This window comes from Peromyscus maniculatus, chromosome 10 (genome assembly GCF_049852395.1).
Source record: "Peromyscus maniculatus bairdii isolate BWxNUB_F1_BW_parent chromosome 10, HU_Pman_BW_mat_3.1, whole genome shotgun sequence".
In the NCBI taxonomy this organism is placed as follows: Eukaryota; Metazoa; Chordata; class Mammalia; order Rodentia; family Cricetidae; genus Peromyscus; species Peromyscus maniculatus.
The window spans coordinates 82188090-82210913 of NC_134861.1; the positions used below are offsets into that span (position 1 = coordinate 82188090).

At 35.9% G+C, this 22824-nt stretch overlaps 1 protein-coding gene across 6 annotated transcripts in view; it reads right to left on the minus strand.

Annotated features, from left to right (window-relative positions):
* LOC102916219 (UDP-glucuronosyltransferase 2A1) overlaps positions 1 to 22824 on the minus strand; it is a 40076-nt gene that overhangs the window by 3576 nt on the left and 13676 nt on the right. For 2 of the 6 annotated variants that reach the window (XM_076546553.1, XM_006983791.3), the window contains exons 3-5: positions 3313 to 3461; positions 1892 to 2023; positions 445 to 532 (exon numbers count right to left, since the gene is read on the minus strand). In XM_076546553.1, coding sequence (XP_076402668.1) covers positions 445 to 532; positions 1892 to 2023; positions 3313 to 3461 — 369 coding nt within the window. Of the gene's footprint in view, positions 1 to 444; positions 533 to 1891; positions 2024 to 3312; positions 3462 to 16176; positions 16931 to 19129; positions 19220 to 21349; positions 22080 to 22824 lie in introns of those variants that run through there. The other 4 variants (XM_042257581.2, XM_042257582.2, XM_042257583.2 and 1 more) reach the window with 4 other exon arrangements.

A 22824-nucleotide genomic window follows, 5' to 3' on the forward strand; every position in this document is an offset into this window, starting at 1 on the left:
AGGAAAAGTTGCTCCTGGAGAAAGGGGAAATTAACTCTTTTTCATTGTCTGCGAAGGTATTACTGAGGTGGTGATAGAAACATTTAATGGAAACGTCAAGACTGATGAGATTTTTAAGATGTTCTTTTGTGCACGGGGACACCATGGATCTGTACAATTTATATCTATGTTAGACCTGGAGGTGAAAGCCTGCACTGTGGTGTGTGTGTGTGTGTGTGTGTGTGTGTGTGTGTGTGTGTGTGTGTGTGTATTTGCTTTGCATACTTTGTATTTTCTTTGCACGCATGCTGACCTAGAGTCGATACCCAGTACTACCACCACAGAAAAAACTTGGAGTAATATATAAAGATGTAAAATTATCTGATGCTTTCAACTGACTTGATGCTAAGCAATTGCTTAACTTGTTTCTCGACTACAGATATTTTTCTGGCCTCAGAGTCTTACCAAGAAGATCATTCTGGGGAATCCAATCAAACAGTCGAGTATTGGATCCTAGTGTGGCTGGTATCTTTCCTTTGTATCTCCACAAAACCTGTGTAAGACAGCACTGTGATTTCACAGGTAAAAACACACGGTGAGCCTGTGCTAAGGCAGTGAGTTATTGGGAACCAATGGTGTACATACTTTATTCAGGTGGTATTTGAGAAGGGGGCTATGAAATGAACATCTACAGACACTGAGTTAGAGTAGGACAGTGAACACCTAATGGCTTCTACTACTGGCCAGTTAAACATAGGTTAGCACTTTGATATTTATTACTGAGAATACCATTAGGAATAAACTAGAGCACAAATAGGGATGTCTTAGTAAATCAGATATGGGTGCAAATTATTAAAGCAAACACAAATGCATGGTATATTTACTAATTCCGTGTGATCTGATGACACAAGCTGTCATCTCTTGGTAGCTTCTGGTTTGGAGGCCAGTGTTTGTTTATTTGTTTTTTGTTTGTTTGTTTTGTTTTTTTAAACCATCAACTCTCCTTCCTTTTCCCTTCATACTTTCTACCTTCTCCTCTTTTATCTTCCTCTATCTCTTCTTCTCTTTTATCTTTCTTATAATTTTATGTCTATCACAAAGCCTATATCATTCTTGCACTTTTTTATTTTATTCTTTTGAGGGAGAAACTTACTTTTGGAGTATTGAGACAAGTTTTATTTTCTAAATGAGAAAGACTGAAAGAGACAAGTGTGGACATGAAAGCCACAATTTTAAGATGCCTATCAGCATATTACCTTTATACAATCATGTGAACACTAACCAGTACATGACTGATTCTAGATTACTCCATGGAATAGAAATGAATAGAGACTTGAGTTGAAGAATTATAATGATAAATGCTAAGGTTAACTGAGTGCCACAAATTATGAAAAAAAATATTTTTAAAATAATATTTGAATTTTGTTTTTAAAATTGTAGAATATTTGAATTAGAAAGAATAATTGGCTATTTTTTACTTGTAAAGTACCTATATTTTCATATCATCTTAATGAGATTCAGAAAGTTGGAGTGCAGTTTTTAACATGATTTCTTTCTAAAGGGTATATACTCTCTTTTTTTTCAAAAGCATACTAGTAAACAAAAATACAAAATTCAGTGGCAGTCAATAAGGCTTAATGATTTTAGAAGTGACCTAATGTTTCTTCTCTATCCTATATGTAGAAAATGACTATAGAAGTCTTTATTTTTCACAGTAACTGGATAATATGGCAAATGAACAAATATGTCTAAAAACATCATTTATATATTCTATCACTAACTGTTGAAAGCTGGCATTGGTTGTGTTTATTGGATGATAGGTTTCAGCTTCTATCTGCAAATACCACTACTGGTTGCACTTTATAGTCAGTCTGAAGCAGTGCTGATCTCCAGGATCAGGGATTCTACTGACCTTCTGAGGAATCTGGGCAAGGGCCAAGGCAATGAGATTGGCCTTTTCTTCTGTCAGGTTTTTGACCATTGACCCCAGAGAAAACACCACAACACCATGTTCCCCTGAGCTCTGGACAAATTCTTCCATTTCCTGCAAGCATAACATTCTATTGAAAATGTGTAGAATTATTAGGTGAAATTTTGTTCACTTATACTTCTAGGTATTAAACATGGAACTAAGGGTCAAAGAAATTTTTATGTCTTCCCATGATGTAAAACCAAATAGTAACTGTATGAGGAAATACGTTTCTGAAAAATGCATAAAGTATATATAAGAACAAATGCGACATCAAGTCACCACAGAAGGGAGCAGAAATGGGGACAACACTTCTCTTTTTAAATTGACATGCATTTCACAAAGTTTAACTGAAATAAAATGAAATGTTTGTTTACTTGGATGAACATAATTGAAGCCAGAGAGTCAGGTTTTTAGAATTATTATCATGCCTGATAAACACAAATAACCCTGATATAATAATCATACAACTATTATAGTATTTGAATCTGTCTACCCATTTTATTATTTTTATTTGATGTAGATGAGTCTGATTCTGCATCAAATGCTCTTTGTTGATCAAACCAAATGTTCTATAAAAATTGTCTAAAATATCCCTTTATCTCCTTAATGAGATTATACTGAAACCTAAAGCCATCATCATCAATCATCACCATCATCACCATCAATCATCATCAACATCATCATCAGTCATCATCATCATCAGTTCCTGGCAGTTTCATACCTGTCATTACTATGAGAGTACAGGTCACCACCGTGTCTGTTAACCCACCACACTAAAGTCTGAGAGCCCTGCCTGATTCTATGGTCCCTCCACATGTGCCTCCTCTTACTCATCACATCCTAAAGAATTCATCAGGACTTCTCATGAGGGCATCTTTCTCTATTAAACAATTGGGGAAGGTGTCCCCATTCACCGCTCTGTCTGGCACACGAGGAAGACTTCAGAAGTCCCCTGGTGATCCATCCATAGTTAGACTTTTCCATGCCCATTGCAGTATCCACACTATAGAAACACAGACATTTTAAATACACATTTTATTCTCTTTTTCTGTTTAGTTTCTGTTTAAAAATTGTATTGAAAGCAGATTCTTCTCTCATACAATTCATTCCTACCACAGTTTCCCCTCTTCACTCCTCTCAGCTCAGCCCCTCACCTCTCTCCTAGACCCATTCTTAAGTTTAAATTCTCAAATCCAAATCATCTATTGTAGTTCAAGAACAGCAGCTGTGACAAGAGCAGTTCATTTTTCTATCAGAGTAGAGTTATTCAGCAATACACCTCTGTTATTAAAACTGTTAACCTTGAAGGAAAAAACTATTGTATCATGCAACACCTAAGATCTTATCCTTCATAGACATACCTTAGGTAAAGGCTTGGCAGGTTTGCAATGCAGTCCTCCCACAAACTCAAAATTTGGTAAATATGGACGAGGAAATTCAAAATCCCAATATGTTCGCATCAGCCAAATCTCAGCTTTTCCCATAGTCTCACATAATGTGGTGGGTCTTCCTGGAAAGTACACATAATATTGTATGGAGGAAATTAGTACTCAAGTTTGCCAAGGAAAAAAGTAACATACATTTTCTTATAAACTGTTGGGAAGAAAACTTAGGTTGCCTAGGATGCTTATCATGGCTATATTTTTAAAAAGAGGAGAGTCTAAAAAAGAAAGGGATAGTGAAAGAAAGATAATAGGCAAGTACCATCTCCTAACAATAACACAATAAAAATTTAAGTGCAGCTGCAACTACTGATGAATTCCACAATGATTTCTTTTCTCTAATAAGTGAAAGAAGATAGATTATTTATATCCTGTAAACTACTTACCACCTTTCAATCATTCTCCAGTCTCTAGCTAGGAACAAATTTCTATTATGCACAGTGTTGTATTCTGGGTTTCAGCATTATGTTAGAAGATTCCATTCTGCAAATGATTTGTCATTATTTTCTCAGTCAGAACACCCTGATTAATTCTTTCTCATTACAATATGCTTTGAGATGGGAGATACAAATATAGGGATGACCAATATCTTTTTTCTTTATTAAAAATTTTTTTATTCATTTTACATACCAACCACAGATCTCCCTCTCATCCCTCCTCCTGCTCCGACCCCCAGCTTTCCCTCCAACCCACCCCCCCCATCCCTCCAATATATCTGTTTACACTTACCATTAAGGAAAAAAATGGAACTAGGAAAATATTAAATACTACTTTCAAGAGCTATTTAGAGATGGTGACTGTGTTAAGACACTAATACTAACCAATTCTACATGAAGAAAACATGAGCTGCAAATGAGAAAAGAGACATTCAATAAAAATCTTTTTACATAAACCCATTGATCTGTGCAGGAAGGGTAGATATCATTTTTTTTTTTTTTTTTTTTTTTTGGTTTTTGGAGACAGGGTTTCTCTGCGTGGCTTTGCGCCTTTCCTGGAGCTCACTTGGTAGCCCAGGCTGGCCTCGAACTCACAGAGATCCGCCTGGCTCTGCCTCCCGAGTGCTGGGATTAAAGGCGTGCGCCACCACCACCCGGCAAGATATCATTTTTAATGGTCATGATTTAGTGCTGTTTCAAGACATATATGAATTCACATAGCCTAATGACATAGTTAGGTAGCAAAGAATCAGTAATCAAGAACACTGAGCTTTGAGTTTCCAGGCAGTGCGTTAAAACCATCTCACATCATCCCCACCCAAGTGTTTATATTCCTTGCTCGTTTTATGTAATGTGTTTTCTTCCGGCCTTTGCAAAAAGTTGAGTAGGTGAATTTTATATACATAGATTTAACAAACAATTACAATAGTTAGTTAATTCTCTGTTAAAGCAGCCATACATGGATCTTGGAGATGACAGGGTTGGTAACATATTTGTCCTGTAGCAAGAATCCCTGAGCTTGAATTCTTAGCATTCTATAAAAAAGCTGTTAGAAGTCCATGCCTGTAATCTCAGTTCTGGGGATGTAGAGAGAAATGAGTACCTGAAACTCATTTGATAGCCAGACTAGCCAAATTGGGATTGAAGCTCAGCGAGACTTTATCATAATAATTAAGGTAGAGGAATAAGAGAAGCCAGCAGATGCTCTCTAGGCTCCACACACACCAACACATAATGTCACACACATGCACACGTATACCTACACATACCCAAAGCTGTGGTTCAGAGGTATAAATATGAAGCTCCTGGAAAGCAAAGAAAATCTGAGCAAATATTTACACTTGTTGACAAATAATTTCTTAACTTATACTTTTAATGTACTAAGGCAGAAAGCTTGTAAGAATCAAGGCATTGGGGAGTTTGCTGTGAAACTGCAATTCCTAATAATGTCAGCCACTGCACCATACATCTCACCGACAAGAGTACTCAGATGTGAGCTGGGCAAGGACAACAAAAGACATGCCAACGGGGAAAGACCTGGAGGCCTCAGCCCTGCACAAGGGACTATTGGTAATCCTGAAAGTAGGAGAAATGGTCTTTCCCAGGGAGTGGTGCATCAGTGGGTTATTCTCTACCCCGTGGTCATCCCTGAACACACATTCAAGTATACAGGCTGCACAGGCTGTATTTACATATTTAGGAATATAATAGGCACAAACATATACATATATGTATGTTATAATGAATGAAAAATAGACCATGATTTTGAAAGGATTAGAAGGGCACATATGGAAGGATTTAAGGGAAGGGGGAAAGTGTGGAAATGATATAATAACAAGTTAATCACAAAAAATAAGAAAAATAAATTTCTAACAGTTATAACTATGGTAAGTTGAACCTATCCAGATATATAAAAAATAGTTTACTGCTATGGGTTATGCTCATTGTTAATAATAAAGCTGACTGACCAACAGTTGGGCAGGAAGAGATTGAGTATAAAAACCAGACTGGAATAATTGTGGGAAGAGGAAGTGCAGAGTCAGGGAGATGCCAGTCAGGTGCCCAGGAAGCAGAACATATAGAAAATGAGGTAACAAGCCACAAACTATGTGGCAAAGCATAGATAAGAAATATGGGTTAATTTAAATGTAAGAGCTAGCTAGTAACGAGCCTGAGCCATTGGCCAAACATTTATAATTAATATAAGCCTCTGAATGATTATTTGGAAGCAATTGCAGGACAGAGAAAAGCTGAACTCCATTTACAGTTCACCATATAAAAACCAATACTCACAATATACCAAGTTGACAAAATAAAGAATTAAAATATTGTGATAAAAAAGCATTTTGTATTAAACTGATGTTCTTTTGTGGCTTTTATATATTTTGATAACATCTATTACATTTTTTGGTATCACAAAGCAGTCTGGTGAGAACCTCATACTTCCCAGTTGCTGGAAGAGTGATACGTTGCCTTTGCCCTCCTGCTTGCCAATGTGGCAATGTTGGCATTGCATTCACAGCTAGTTCTATAGGCTTATGTAGCAAATTCTCTGTGGTCTCACTCTCACAGGGCACAGGGGTTCTTTCGCAGAAACATCTGATATGTTGTGATCTGGGAAGATATTCTGATAAGTCAAAACTGTCACCATTACCTTCTCTCCATGAGCTCCTTGAGAAGAAGCTTTAAGGTTGAGCCAATGGCTCATATCCTAGGTGTGCTCCAGGACCTTGTCACAGAAACCGTGATCAGCATGGCAGAGCCACAGCCAAGAAATTGTCGGGGTCCATTTCTGAGAAATCACCATTGTGTCTCCTCACCCTGCTCTGCAGAGGGTTGAGTGTCTATTCAGTTGAAGTGGTAATTTAAATATGAAGCAAGTCAAACAGTAACTTCCAGAATTATAAAAGCACGTAAAAGGAGAGAAATCTGTCAGTTGTTGTCTCTGTATAGCATCTATTTACCCTTTGCTCATGAAATTAGACCGTTTAAATATATATGCCTACTGGTTAATATTAAATATGAATTGGCTAATATTAAATGCTAGTAATACAGTTTCACATCAAATAAATAAGGATAAATTTAATTTTTATTATTGTTATTATATTTATTAATTGGAATATAATTTTATTTATTCAATTATTAGTGCCTATTTCTATTAATTTATCTCATTTTACATTCTATTCAATTATTACCATTACTTAAGTTGATAATCAAATTTTTCTTTTTTTCACATTGGTTTCTCCTTTATTTGATATTGTTCCCCTCATTGCTAAATTCCAGAAGATGTTTTAGACTCACCTTCTACTTTCAGAGCTTAAGCCTTAAAATGAATATTTCTTCATACACCAGGGTTTCACTTTATTAGGGGATAGACTCCAAAAGTCAAATATTCATAGTGGGCATTTTCGTTTCTTATGGCATTCAGGCAATCTTTGCAGGACAAGGCAATGGTTGAGTGCACACATAAATGTGTCTATCCTCTCCTCATGTCTAAATATTTTCTTCAGTAGTGAGGAACTTCTGTCACTACATATTTACTCCTTCAATCATAGTGAACAAATCGACTTGTAAAATACACATTTGCTAACTAGAGTGCATTTATTATAAAATTTATGAGCATTGAAGCAATGATCAAAATCTTTCACAAAGAAAGTACTACACAAATGTGCTTTCTTGTATACATTTTTTTTTCTGACGGTTATAAATAATGAATCTTATTGTTTTTTTTACCTGGCTGAAAAGAAAGAAACATCTCTAACAGGTATAGAACTTTAGCTACAAAAGGAGAGGTAAGCCTAAAATACTTACTATTCTACATACTCAAAGCCTATAACCACTTATGGATATAATAATCTACCCAAAATGAATAAATAAAACCAGTAATGTTGAAAAATATGAAATACCTCTATCTCACTGAAATCAACTTGAGATTAGAAGGAGGGCTTCATATAAAATATAACTTCATAAAGAATGCTACTAGGCATAAAGAAAGTATATCAAGCACTATTATAATATCTCATAATGGTTAAAATACATTTGATAAAACTTACTTTAACTTTAACACTTATTTATTGTGAAAATGTGCAAAAGGATTCCTATGCATATTCAGTTTGATGGGTTTGAAGCCATGCAATTATCATAGTAATCTAAGTCAGAATATATTCACTACTTCTGAAAGTTTCCTCTTGCCTTTATTACTGTTTTGTGAATATTATCATATTACCATCGTCTATATGAAAGGAAGCCTTAAGATATGTGTGCTTCCAGGAGAAATAGACGCCAGGAAATAATCAAATTGAGGGCTGAAATCAACGAAATAGAAAACAAGAGAACAATACAAAAAATCAATGAAACAAAGAGTTGGTTCTTTGAAAAAATCAACAAGATAGACAAACCACTAGCCAAATTAATCAAAAAGCAAAGAGAGAACACCCAAATTCACAAAATCAGAAATGAAAAGGGAGACATAACAACAGACAATGAGGAAATCCAGAGAATCATCAGATCATACTTCAAAAACCTGTACTCCACAAAAATGGAAAACCAGGAAGAAATGGACAATTTTCTGGATAAATACCAAATACCAAAATTAAATCAAGACCAGATAAACCATTTAAATAGACCAATAACCCCTAAAGAAATAGAAACAGTCATCAAAAGTCTCCCAACTAAAAAAAGCCCAGGACCAGATGGTTTTAGTGCAGAATTCTACCAGACTTTCAAAGAAGAACTAATACCAATCCTCTTCAAAGTGTTCCACACAATAGAAACAGAAGGAACACTACCAAACTCTTTTTATGAGGCTACAATTACCCTGATACCCAAACCACACAAAGATGCAACAAAGAAAGAGAACTACAGACCAATCTCCCTCATGAACATTGATGCAAAAATACTCAACAAAATATTGGCAAACCGAATCCAAGAATACATCAAAACAATCATCCATCACGACCAAGTAGGATTCATCCCAGGGATACAAGGATGGTTCAACATACGGAAATCAGTCAATGTAATACACCATATAAACAAACTGAAAGAAAAAAACCACATGATCATCTCCCTAGATGCTGAAAAAGCCTTTGACAAAATCCAACACCCCTTCATGATAAAGGTCTTAGAAAGAATAGGAATACAAGGAACATTTCTAAACATAATAAAAGCAATTTATAGCAAGCCAACAGCAAACATCAAATTAAATGGAGAGAAACTCAAAGCGATACCACTAAATTCAGGAACAAGACAAGGCTGTCCACTCTCCCCATATTTATTCAATATAGTACTAGAAGTTCTAGCTAGAGCAATAAGACAACAAAAGGAGATCAAAGGGATACAAATTGGCAAGGAAGAAGTCAAACTTTCACTATTTGCAGATGATATGATAGTATACATAAGTGACCCCAAAAACTCTACCAGGGAACTTCTACAGCTGATAAACTCCTTCAGTAAAGTGGCAGGATACAAGATCAACTCAAAAAAATCAGTAGCCCTCCTATACACAAATGATAAAAGGGCTGAGAAAGAAGTCAGAGAAACATCACCCTTTACAATAGCCACAAATAATATAAAATACCTTGGGATAACACTAACTAAACAAGTAAAATACCTTTTTGATAAGAACTTTAAATCTCTAAAGAAAGATATTGAAGAAGATATCAGAAAATGGAAGGATCTCCCATGCTCATGGATAGGCAGGATTAACATAGTAAAAATGGCAATCTTACCAAAAGCAATCTACAGATTCAATGCAATCCCCATCAAAATCCCAACACAATTCTTCACAGACTTGGAAAGAAAAATACTCAACTTTATATGGAAAAACAAAAGACCCAGGATAGCTAAAAGAATCCTATACGATAAAGCAACCCTTGGAGGCATCACCATCCTGGACCTCAAACTCTACTATAGAGCTATAGTAATAAAAACAGCTTGGTACTGGTATAAAAACCGACATACGGACCAATGGAATCGAATTGAAGACCCTGACATTAATCCATGCACATATGAACACCTGGTTTTTGACAAAGGAGCCAAAACTATACAATGGAACAAAGAAAGTATCTTCAACAAATGGTGCTGGCATAACTGGATGTCAATATGTAAAAGATTACAAATAGATCCATATCTGTCACCATGCACAAAACTCAAGTCCAAGTGGATCAAAGACCTAAACATAAATCCAGTTACACTAAACTTAATAGAAAAGAAGATAGGAAGCACTCTTGAACGCATTGGCACTGGAGACCATTTCCTAAATAAAACACCGACAGCACAGACCCTGAGCACAACCATTAATAAATGGGACCTCTCAAAACTGAGAAGCTTTTGCAGGGCAAAAGACACAGTCAATAAGACAAAAAGACACCCAACAGATTGGGAAAAGATCTTCACCAACCCCACATCTGACAGAGGATTGATCTCCACAATATATAAAGAACTCAAGAAACTAGACATCAAAGCACTGAACAGTCCAATTAAAAAATGGGCTAAAGAGCTAAACAGAGAATTCACAAAACAAGAACTACAAATGGCTGAAAGACATTTAAAGAAATGCTCAACCTCCTTAATCATCAGAGAAATGCAAATCAAAACGACTCTGAGATACCACCTTACACCTGTTAGAATGGCTAAGATCAAAAACACCAATGACAACCAATGTTGGAGAGGATGTGGAGCAAAGGGAACACTCCTCCACTGTTGGTGGGAATGTAAACTTGTACAACCACTGTGGAAATCAGTATGGCGGTTTCTCAGAAAATTAGGAATCGAACTACCTCAAGACCCAGCCATCCCACTCTTGGGCATATACCCAAGGAATGCTGATACATACCATAAAGATACATGCTCAGCTATGTTCATAGCAGCACTATTTGTAATAGCCAGAACCTGGAAACAACCTAGATGCCCATCAACGGAAGAATGGATGAAAAAAATGTGGTACATATACACAATGGAGTACTACTCAGCAGAGAAAAACAATGAAAGCATGAAATTTGCAGGCAAATGGATGGAACTAGAAAAAATCATCCTGAGTGAGGTAACCCAAACCCAGAAAGACAGTTATGGTATGTACTCACTCATTGGTGGATTCTAGATATAAAATGAACAATCAGACCACAACCCATAGAACCATAGAGGCTATATATATAGCATGGAGGTCCCTAGGATGACTGTGGCATATAATCAATTTCAGTTTTACTCAATTATTGAAAAAAAATAGCCAAATGAATGGAAACACATGAACTATGAACCAAAGACTGAGGGGCTCCCAGCTGGATCAGGCCCTCTGAATAGGTGAGACAGTTGATTGGCTTGATCAGTTTGGGAGGCATCTAGGCAGTGGGACCAAGTCCTGTGCTCATTCCATGAGTTGGCTGTTTGAAACCAGGAACTTATGCAGGGACACTTGGCTTAGTCTGGGAGGAAGGGACTGGACCTCCCTGGACTGAGTCTACCAAGATGATCACAGTCCTCGGGGGAGGACTTGTCCTGGAGGAGGTGGGAATGGAGGGTGGGCTGGGGGTAAGGGGAGGGCGTGGGAGGGGGGGAGAATAGGGGAACCCATGGCTGATATGTAGAACTGAATGGTATTGTAAAATAAAAAATATATATCACAAAAAAAAGATATGTGTGCTTAGCAAAATGTTATGGTGTATAATACTTTACAATTGACTACTACACTATGCTATGAGTGAGGACTCACTCACTTTCATAATTGGACGTTTGTACTTTTACCCAATAACTTGCAATTCCTGTGTCTAGCACCCAGAAATCATTACTTCTCATTATTCCTCTGTAATCTCAACTACTTTGTATTTAACCATACATGGTATTTTATAATATTGTCCTGTGTGAAGCCTGTTACACAAACTATAACAAGCTCCAATTTCACTGGATGAATTACAGTAACAGAATTTCCCTTTTAAGTATGATTGATATTTTACCTGAGACATAAACCATAATTTTCTTTGCCTATGATCTACCAATGGACATTTAAATTGCTTTTGAGTTCTAGCTAGCTCCATTGATCCAACTGTCTCTTCTCTAGAGCTCTGGCATTAGAAGTATGTGCTACGGTGTCCTATATTTTCATATGGATTCTGAGGATTAGTATCAATCATGCTTGTAAAGCTAGCCCATCATGAGCTAAGCAATCTCATCAACCCCACTGTGCTTATTTTCATTTGTAGAAGTATTTTTAAGGTAATAAACATGTCTAATGGTTAGTTAACAGTGTCTACCTGAATAAACTAACTACCAGTCCCATAAAATGCAAAGACAATGCACAAAGAATTTAAAGGTATGACTGAAGGACAAGATAAATATTTTAATAATAAGATTTAAGGGATGACTTGATTTCTTACCAAAAATTAAAAACCTTTATTTATTAAACTTATGCTTTGCTTTGTAATCTGTTGCCATGACAAAATTCATTTGGCCAAGTAATGTATGAAGTGAATCAGTTTAGTTAGCTCACTTTGGGAGGCTGAAATCTGACTTTGGGAAGCCACACAGGTTTTGGGATAAGGAGCTTCTGGCTACAGCAAAACACAGTACCATCATGACTGAAATACATGTAAAGGTGAGAGAGCAATCATTCTGGAAGGTAAGGAGCAAAGGTAAGGAAATAAAGAACAATTGCTACATGCACTCCTGGAAATGAATGATAATGATTGTCATATTCCTGATACTCCTGTTCCACTGGCTGTTAGATGTATAACAGCGATTAGCCACTTCACTCACAAGATCTACAGTCCTGCTGATAAGGAATATAGGCTTTTGGATGAGTTCACTTGGATGAGTGCTTGTGCTCATCTCTGTCCGCTTAAAACAGGTGTGTTGTCTCTAACCACAGTCCAGCTTTTCTACTCTACTTTCCCCCTAAAGAATAGAAGGGTGACATTATAATGGAAATTCTGTAGGAAATGAACACTTTGTGAAATCTCTTATGTTCAGAAGAATAATATAAAATAATGAACTTATCTTCTTTCAGTATCGGTTTATCCACACTGGGTATCTCTAACACTGTAAAAACTACATAATTGCTAAGAGAAGTCATTGCAATGACCAGTTTTGGACACTGTACTATTTAAAACATTTCATGTTCAAAGATGTTTAGTGAGATGGTTCAGTGGGTAAAGGCACTTGCCACCAAGCTTACAGACGTGAATTCAATCCCCAGGACTCACTGAGCAGAGGGAGAAAACTAATCTCCGACCCAAACAGTTGTTTGACAACCTCCACCTGCACACCATGGCACAGGTACACACACAAAAAATTGAAAAAGGAAGTTTGGTAACATGAGGAAAACAATGGACTGAAGTATTTAGCAAACAATTTCTCAAATGGTAGGATTTGTAAGTCAATATCCTGTAAAGTAAGAAGTTGGGAAATTTTTATTCACAAAGGCTTTCATGGGCGTTATACTATGGCTTACTTTCAGAGGAAGGACTTAGGACATACCAGAGGCCACATTGCAGTTTTTGTCTTTTTAAACATAAGTCTTACTACACAGGGCAATAGAGTTTTTAGAAACTGATAAGAGTTTAAATTATTTTCAACTAACCCCATAATGTTTGTCAATAAAACATCTAGTTATACAAGGAAGACCAGAACTTACCAGTTTACTACATCCAACAGTTACATATAAACACTCTCAGTTAACCTTCTTGGGCTCCACTGTGAACCTCCTCACACTCTGTGTGTTTGTTCTTTGAGAATTTTGTACAACTTGGCATGATCATTTTCACCCCTTACCCAACTCTTTGAAGACTGACCCTCTTCCATACTCACCTGACTTTTTCTTCTTTTTTGTTCTAAATCCTTCAAGATAAATCTGTGCTGTCTTGATATTTGTAAATGCATATTCTTCCATTCGAGCTTATAGAATTACTACACTGTCAGAGAAAACTCTCTCCCTTTCCTACCAGACAACAATTGCCAACAGCTACAGACTTATGGTTGGGATCTCATGACCAGCACCTGTCACCAACTCAGATTTGGTACAGCTTTGGCTTGCATAGGTTTTGTCCATATTGATGCAATTAGAGTGAGCTTGTGTGCTCTGTCACATCCAAAAGCTGCTTTTCCTTGCAGTCATCCTCTGCCTCTGCACACATCTCTGTGTATTTACATATGAGGTCACCATTGCTTCTGCATGCACCTCTGTATGTACATATGAGATTATATACTGCCTCTGCCTGTGTCTGTACACATGACGTCAACCTCGGGTGTCATTTCTCAGCTGTTATTTACTTTTTGTTGTTGTTGTTGAGATGGGATCACTGAGTAACTTGCCCAGTGAAGTATGCTAGGTGACCAGCAACCCTCCAGGGAGCTGATATTACAAGTATGTACAACCATGTCGTGCTGGTTTTGTTTCTTTGTCATCATTGTTGTTTGTTTTGTTTTAAATATATGTTCTGGATATTGAACTCAAGTTTTCATGCTGGCAAGGCAAATATTTTACCTACTGAGCTATGGTGTTACACCTTGTTTTGCAGATATTTATTTATTAATTTTGGGGTATAGATCCTCATGAGGAGTTTGAGAGATGGCCTGGCATTTAATAATGTCTAAAGTTCTTTCAGAGCACCCAAGTTCAGTTCCCAGTATCTATGCCAGGTAGCTCACAGTCACATGTAACTCCAAACCCAGGAGCACATTACCCCGCTAGCCTACACGGGAACACACACACACAGACACACACACACACACACACACACACACACACACACACACACACGCACATGCACATTTCCATAGACCCATACACAGACACACACACACATACCTGTAACTTAAAAATGAAAAAAAATCTAATGAAGTGATTTTGAGGCATAAACTAAAATACCTTCAAAAGAATTCTAACTTACATTGCACAGAATATAAAAATGAACCATTTTAACTTACCAGTTTCTAGTTACCAGACCTTCAAAGTTCATGGGAAAAGTTTAGTTAGTTTTTATATTTTACCTTAAATGCATGACATGTAGAATATCTTTCCTCTATGAGATTTTATGAAGAAGGTAAAAAGATTACTGTGGAAATTTGGTTAAAGAACATCCAACACAAAAGGCAAAACATAAATGATGTTACCTGTCACAGGAAAAGTTAAAGTCAAGTAAAATTTCATTATTTCAGGACTTGTAGCATCCTGTGGCCAATAATGACATTTAAGCCTGAAATACTTATGACACAGGCAAAGCATTCAGCATCCTTGGATGTCACTCCTACTTTTGATACACACCATGGTCCCTCTATATAAGAACAATTTCAATTTCAGTTTCACTCCAAAGCATTGCTTTTTTATTCTACTACATAGCACATATCACAGGTTAATATATATATTAAACCTATATAAATATATGTTATAGTTACATATGATATTATATATAATATATTCTTAACTCAGAATGTAAATTTTAAACTTATCATATTTCTTATATGTAGGGAATCATTGAGCACCTGTTTTATGTTCAGTAAATCTTTCCTTACATAAAGAAAACAAGAAGTAAAGGCGGGGGGAGAAAAGAATAGAGGGGGTAGAAAAGAATGAAAATCGTGTAAGAGGAGAATGTTTTGCACCTAACTTCTGAAAGCAAATGCCATTGGCAGTATTCAGTGTTAATCTGTGAACTAATTAATCCTCCTGAGTACTAACATATCTGGAGGGAAGCCATTCAGGAAAGAAAAAAAATATATATGGGAGGAAGTCTCATGAGGATCAGAAAGAGCAGTAATATAAACAACCATCTAGAAGTGAGATTCTCAGTTGACATTATTTTATTTTATTGATTCTCATAAGGAAACCTTAAAGCCAAAAGGCTTTAGACATACAAGAGATACAGAAGCATCATGATGAGAGGTGGGTAGCCCTCCTGAGATGTCTAGGACGAATAGGGGACAGCAGGCTAGTCTATAAATGTGGGTTTTCCAAGGATACTCTTTTATGTTTCCTAATGAATTTTTTTGAAGATAAAGAAAAGTTGAAGAACAGAGGATTACATATTATCACAATATTTTCCATTTTGTTTGTATGGTTATGTCATAATGTACCTTAGTAAGGGGATATTATTGATATTTGAAGCTTTTCTTTAAACATTGTAAAGCTACCTGCTAAATAACATTTTCTTTCAAGTGAATGATTACTGCAAACAAATTAATGCCACCACAACATTTTTTTTGAAGAATTTTCTTAAACAAAAACAGTAATTAAGGTCTTGTAGAGATAGACCAAGTACATTCACTCCTTTTTGGCTCATCCATCGGAGTGGGTAACTTCAGCTCAATGAGTAAGAATGGGGGCACCCGGGGTCATCAACAGGAGGATGTCGAGACTCACCTAGAACTCTGCTATAGTATGAATTCCATCTTCGCCAGTAGGACTGAAATATATAGTCTTGCAGAGAATAAGATATGGTGTTCTTAACCCTTTCACCGAAGGACATCTGGTCAGTGAGCTCTGACAAGGCTGCAGGGACGTAAGAGGTCGGTGCGGGGATTTTCCCACAGTGTCTCTCCACTGTAAAGGCTGGAGAGAAGCGCAATGTATACACAAACGGAATTCCCAGTTTCAGAGCCACCAGGTCGCCACAGATTGTTACTGGGTCAGCTATTAACACATTGAAGTCTTGGTCCTGAAGTTTTGCCATTAGTGTGGGATTGTTTAATACACCATCACAGATCTCAATGTTAATTTGATAGAAAGTCTCAAAGAGCTTTCCTAGCTCTTTGTAGAAAGTCCACATGGTGAGAGGTGTAGGCCTGTGGTCTAGCCACAGGGCTATCATATGTTCAATTATTTCATCTATTTTGCTTTTCGTGTAGGAAACAGAAATCTCTTCAAAATGCACAAAGGCATCAGGACTGGAGTTGATAAATAGAGTTTCTGATGAAGCCAGTACAGTCACACTGTGATTTCTTTGAATCAACTCTTCCAGAAGGATTTTAATATTTAACCAATGGCTGCCATCTGTAGGCCAAATTAGCACATTCCCGCTGAGGACAATTTCAGTCAGAGCCAAATGAAAAACAAGCAACTGGGAAAACTTCTTAATCATGGTGGCATCCACTGTGGAAAACTGTCTACTGTGATTCTTTTAAGATAAAAAGAAAAATTCAATGTATTTAGGTAGAATTCGTGTAAAATAATATTGAATATGATAGTCTAGTTACACCCATTCATAGGCCAATTGTTATATGTTAAGAAGGAACTTACATAATAGAACTTAATATGCATCAACATGATTATATTGTGGGTAGAAAAGAAATCTAGTCAAAGTGTAATGAAAAGAAGCTATGAAATATGTGTCTTTGTGTTCTGTAATGATAGATCCACTTATTAGTCATTTCTGTATATGTTGTCTTATTAGACCCTCCAACATTGTATGTCCTTCAATTCACTGAGAACTATAATTGAGTCCTAAAACTAATATGACAAATTTACCCAACTTGGAGTTTATTCATAAATTTATTTGACTCACTGCTGAAACAGCATTATTATTCACACTTAGGAAGGAAGCTGAAAAACTTCCATTTACTTGATATTTCCTCCAACAACTACTTTTAGAAGTTTTAGATCAATTAGGTGGTAGAGTACATTAGTAAACATTGTGTAGAGGATGCCCCTTTTCTCTGATAATTTATCAGTGCTTCCCACCTCCTTGTTACAGACAATTCTCTTTTTCCTGCACAAGGGATCATTTAAAACAATTCAAAACACAGTTTCTTGAAGGCTGTTGAAATCGGGTCTGTTTTACATGATCTATATAGGAGACTAAACAAGAGGAAGCCAGGAGTACAGTAAGCCCCAACCAAAAACATTCTATCCTTTGAGGGTTTGAGATGCTGGAGAATTGTCTGGATCCTCTCAGCCTCACCTTTCTTGGGTGTAAATGAAAGACAACTGATGAACTAATTTGTTAGATTGCTTTGTAAGTTAGCAATCTCTGCAGAGCTACCACGAAGACTGCTTCCCTCAGAGCAATGATATAATATTTTAATAGTTCTATAAACTTCCCCAAAGTTGGCAGATTAAAGAGTCTGATGATTGAACTAGTGATCTAGCTTCTGACATGGGTGAACAAGGTTTTAGAGGTACCACTTGAAATTCTGAGTGAATCCGAGCCAAGCAAAGGCAATTACATAATGTGGGAATGTTAGAATCACCATGATGCCATTAAACAGAGCCATGAGAACAAATAAGATGATCAGGAGGATAAAAAGCAAAGTTAAAGAAAGGACATTAAGCAGCAAACTTTACTTCACAATCAGTTACTCTTGAGCCCCGAAGTTCTAAGTCCTTCAGTAGCTAAAGGAGCAAAAAGAGAGAGAAAGAGAAACTTGAGAAAGGTATGCTGTCAGAATTGTCATTTTTTTTAATTTCTGAGGAGACAGCTTCAATTTGGAGATTGATGTAGTACTTTGCAGCCAATTCAGTAATGAAACACAGAAGCCAGAGGATAGTATGAAATATCTCATGTTGATGGCCATAAAGAATGTCAGTGGCAGCACCACTAAATTACTTGGGAGTTGACAATAAAAAATTTTCAGTCAGTTGCTTACTTTTAAAGGATCCTTTCTGGACAGTAAAATAACTTTATTATTCTGTGATAAAGAAATGATGCATTTAGTTAACAGCGGATGCATGTATTTCTGTTTAAAAATCATAATTGGTGGTAAAGACTTTATTGTCATGAGCATTGCTTTAAGCATCTGATGTATTTTGTTCCCTAGTTTCATATGCTACCAAAATATTTCATAATTGCAAATTCAAAACACACAAGTGCATTTTATTTGCAGATGTTTTAGGTATTATCTTATGGAGTTAAATTTCCATAAATGGAAAAAAAGAACTCATATAAAAATCTGTCTGATTTAATAATTTAATAATGAAAGTGACACTTGGCTAGATAAAATTACTTATTAATTTCTAATACTTTATTTTACATTAATCATTTAGTCTCCATGAATAATGAGTACCTAGTTCAAATAAACATCTGAATACAGCATTTAATTAAAATAGTTTGTTCCTATTTCAATTTTCTCAGTTAATTTTCATATGTAATACTATATTATGTAATTATATAATATATTATAGTATCCTAAATATATAAAAGATGCTCCTTCAAATTCCTACTTGTTTTGTAGTGGTCAGAGCATAAAACTTATAACAATACATATTAGATTTTATATATTCCACTGTTATGCAATATTTATATAATTTTCTCTTTAAAATATTTTTAAAAATTGGTGATGTTTTAGAAAAATATTATAAAAATAAATATAAAATTTACCTGTTTTAAGTTTAAATAATCATATTTGAAATGTGCAGACCCTTTTTCTTATTTTCAGCTAGAGACTGTTTACAGACTTCTCTTAGAGCTAGAAAAAATATCCCAGACAACAGATCTCAGACACCAGAGAGCCACAGAGAGCCATTCCACAAGGAATAGTAATAACATGTTAACAACACCGGTAATTAAAGTTCATACAGCAAATTAAGCATAGTCAAAAGACAGAATTTCAGTTTTTAAAAAAATGAAAGGAAAATATCTACGAATGTTCAAATAAAGCTATGTTAAATAGCTGATTAATTTTTATCTTAAATGTAAACGGGAAGAAAAAGTTCTGGAGTCTGGTATGGTAATTCCTCAGTATGGTTCTTTTGTTTAGGATTATTTTAGCCATTCAGGGTCTTTTGTGATTTCATAGGAATTTTAGTTTCCTTTAGTTTAGTTTAGATTTTTTTTTCTATTTCTGAGAAGAATGTCATGGGGATTTTGATTAGGATTGCATTGAATCTGTAAATTGCTCTTGGTAGCATGGTCTTTTTCACAATATTAATCTACTGACCCATGAGCATGGAGAATCTTTTCATCTTCTTGTGTCTTCCTCAATCTCTTCCTTCAGATACTCACATCTTTCATTTCTGAGTTCTTTCAGCTCCTAAGTCAAGTTTCTTTGATCTATTTTTGAAGCTACTATGAATGGTGGTTTTCCATGATTTTTTTCTCAGCATGCTTGTTATTGGTATATACTACATACTATATCAGGCTACTTATTTTTATAAGGCTACTTACTTTTTTATGCTGAAAGTATTGATCATTTTTATGTTTCCTGGTGGAATTTTGGTGATCTCTTACAATATCAACCGCAAATAGGGACAACTTGGCTTGTTTTCCTATTCATAGTCTTTTAGTTTCCTATCTTTGTCTTATTGCTCTAGCTAGAGCTTCAAGCACAGCATTGAAATGAAGCAGGGATAGTGGACAGGCCTTTATCTACATTGATTTTAGTGGGCATTGTTTTGTGTTGTTCTCCACTTAGGATGATGTTGTCCATGGGTTTATTATGTTCAGATAGTCCAACCTCATCTGATACAACTGTAATATACCCTACGGCTAAGCCTCAATGAAAATCAAAGAAGAGGGTGTGGGGAGGTTGTAAGAACAGGCGATCCAGGACACCTGCTGATAAACATTGTTCCCTAGACACAACGGGGAAAATGCACCCATGAGATCTTAACAATATGGTTGCCTAAATAAGAACAGAATAATGACATCAGTTGATATACCAATACAGGCAGGGAAAATTCAATATGGCCCCATGCTTAGATGAAGAGCTACCAGGGGCTAACAGCTCCCAGGAGAGGGAGAACTAGTTTTCTACAGTGAGGAGCCCCTACCTTGGTTTGCAAATCCTATGTAATGAGCTCTGGACATACACACATATAAGCAATGTTAAATGGACTCAGTCAACCTCATACATCTATAAAGACATATATGTGCATATACATGTAACAGTAATAATTGACAAAGATCATGACTGGGAAGGAGAAGGGGGAGTCAGGAGGAGTCGAAAGGTACGGGAGGAGTAGGGGTGATACAGATGCAGTAGTAGTGTAAAGTTATCAAAAACAAATTAGAACAAAAGTCTAAAAGTAAAAAACATGGGAGACTTTAATTCGAACACTATCTCTTTAAGCAATTAGTATATAATTTTACTTTAACCTGCCTGATATTTTGAAACTTCAATATCTTCATCTGTAATAATAATTTAGTTATAAATATATGTGACAATATATATATAAAACTTGTACTACAGCACCTAGGAACTAGAGAAGTTAATCATTGCTAGCTACTATTACCACAGATTCATGAGTTTTAATAAAACAGTCATGACTTGGAAAAATGTGTAAGTTTGACATTGTAAGATCCAATTCCTAGTAATTATCTGAGATTAAGAACCCACTCTGTGGTTCTCATTACATTCTCCCACAGAATTAATCTCTGGGAAATTTGGCTTACTTATTTTCTCAGCTGTGACAATTTGAGACCCGAATATCTTTGGAGCCATTACAAAAACTTACATTAGAATAGGGGGGTGGGAAGCAGATGATAAATTCACATGACCCTGTAGAAGGAAATTCAAACTCATTGCCCACATCATTCTCTTACTGCTCTATATCAATGCACTAAAATTTACTCCAGCATGTCAGTATTCTTTATTCTTACCTGATTTTTTAAAAAGGAGTGTTCATATCCCTCAGATCACCAGACTACTATGCCTCGGCAAAAAACAAATTTATATAGGCATTCTGAGTCAGAAGAGGATAATTCAATTAGTAACACGATGCTGTATATCTAGATAACATGTAAGAACATCTGCATAAACCCTCATTATTTTCTTGTGAACAACTTGTTAAGTAAGATTAGTCTCTGCTGCCCTGAATCTAGAATAGTGTGATTCTATAATCAGCACTAACTTAAAAGCAAAGAACAATGGGCTTTGTGATTCTGAAACTCCATCCTGGGGGTGATTCTAAAACTCCATCCTGGGGAAGGTTAAATGACAAATAACCTCACAGGTATGATCAGTAGCATAGTCATCATGAGAGTTATAACTGCAGAGTCGAGGGCGGCTTGTTGACAATAGGAGTGATGATATAAAGAAGACACAATCCAGAAAGACCCAGAGAGGCTTCTAGTACACTCTTCTCTTCTATTTGATGAGATGCTTCACACATTCAGATATCTTGTTTACTGCATAAAGGAGATTTGACCAACTGTAGAGCTTCATTTTTCCATGAAACCTCTCCTTTTCTTCACCTCTCCATCTTTTTAAAGAACTTATTTGACTGTTGAATGTAGTCCACTGATTTGAATCTTTGTAGCTTCCAATAGAGTCATCAGCTCTATCTTTGTTTTCTCTGATGAGCAGAAGGACTAAGTTGTCATTTACATGCTGAAATAGATCATCAGTTTGTGAATCATGGAACAAAGGTTAACACAGTCAGAGAAGTTGATAACTGTAGTTAACACAGAATAAAAAGTTAAAACTGGCACTCCAGATTTTAGTCATATTTATCCAACTTCAGTACCTTCCACTTGCATCCAAAACTCATTTGTGAATATTTATTCTGATTAATAGGTATAAATTTAAAATTACTTTAGATTGGGTATTTGGAAGAAATCAGGGTTCAAGGTAATATTACAAAGAAACCTGTAGTTTTCTTTTTGAAATTCTTGTGAACCATTGCTTTATCATTTTTGAAGGCTGCTTGATGTCATTTAATATTTTCATTCACTAGCTAATAAGTAGAGCTAGATCATACAAGTACTGGCAAACACTGTAATTTCTCCACTGTACATAATGATGTCCACTGATTTGAACTAAATTTGAATCTCACCAGCTCTATTAATGAAGAGTGAAAGCACAGACTCAAAATTTGGTATTCCAAAAGAGATAATGAACTTTAGAATTTAGCAACAAGACACATAGCTCATCAAATGTGAGAATCATTCATTGTTCGTCTCATTCTCGCTGAGAAGAGTTCCATCTGGTATATTGTATCAGGACAACAAAAACAATACTGATAGTATCTACCACCCTATAAAGTGCATCTTGAAAGTATTATAGGTACCTCCAAAGATCTCTTCACCGTGTAAACCCGTTGCTTGATTTTAAACCATTTGTTTCTTGGAAAATT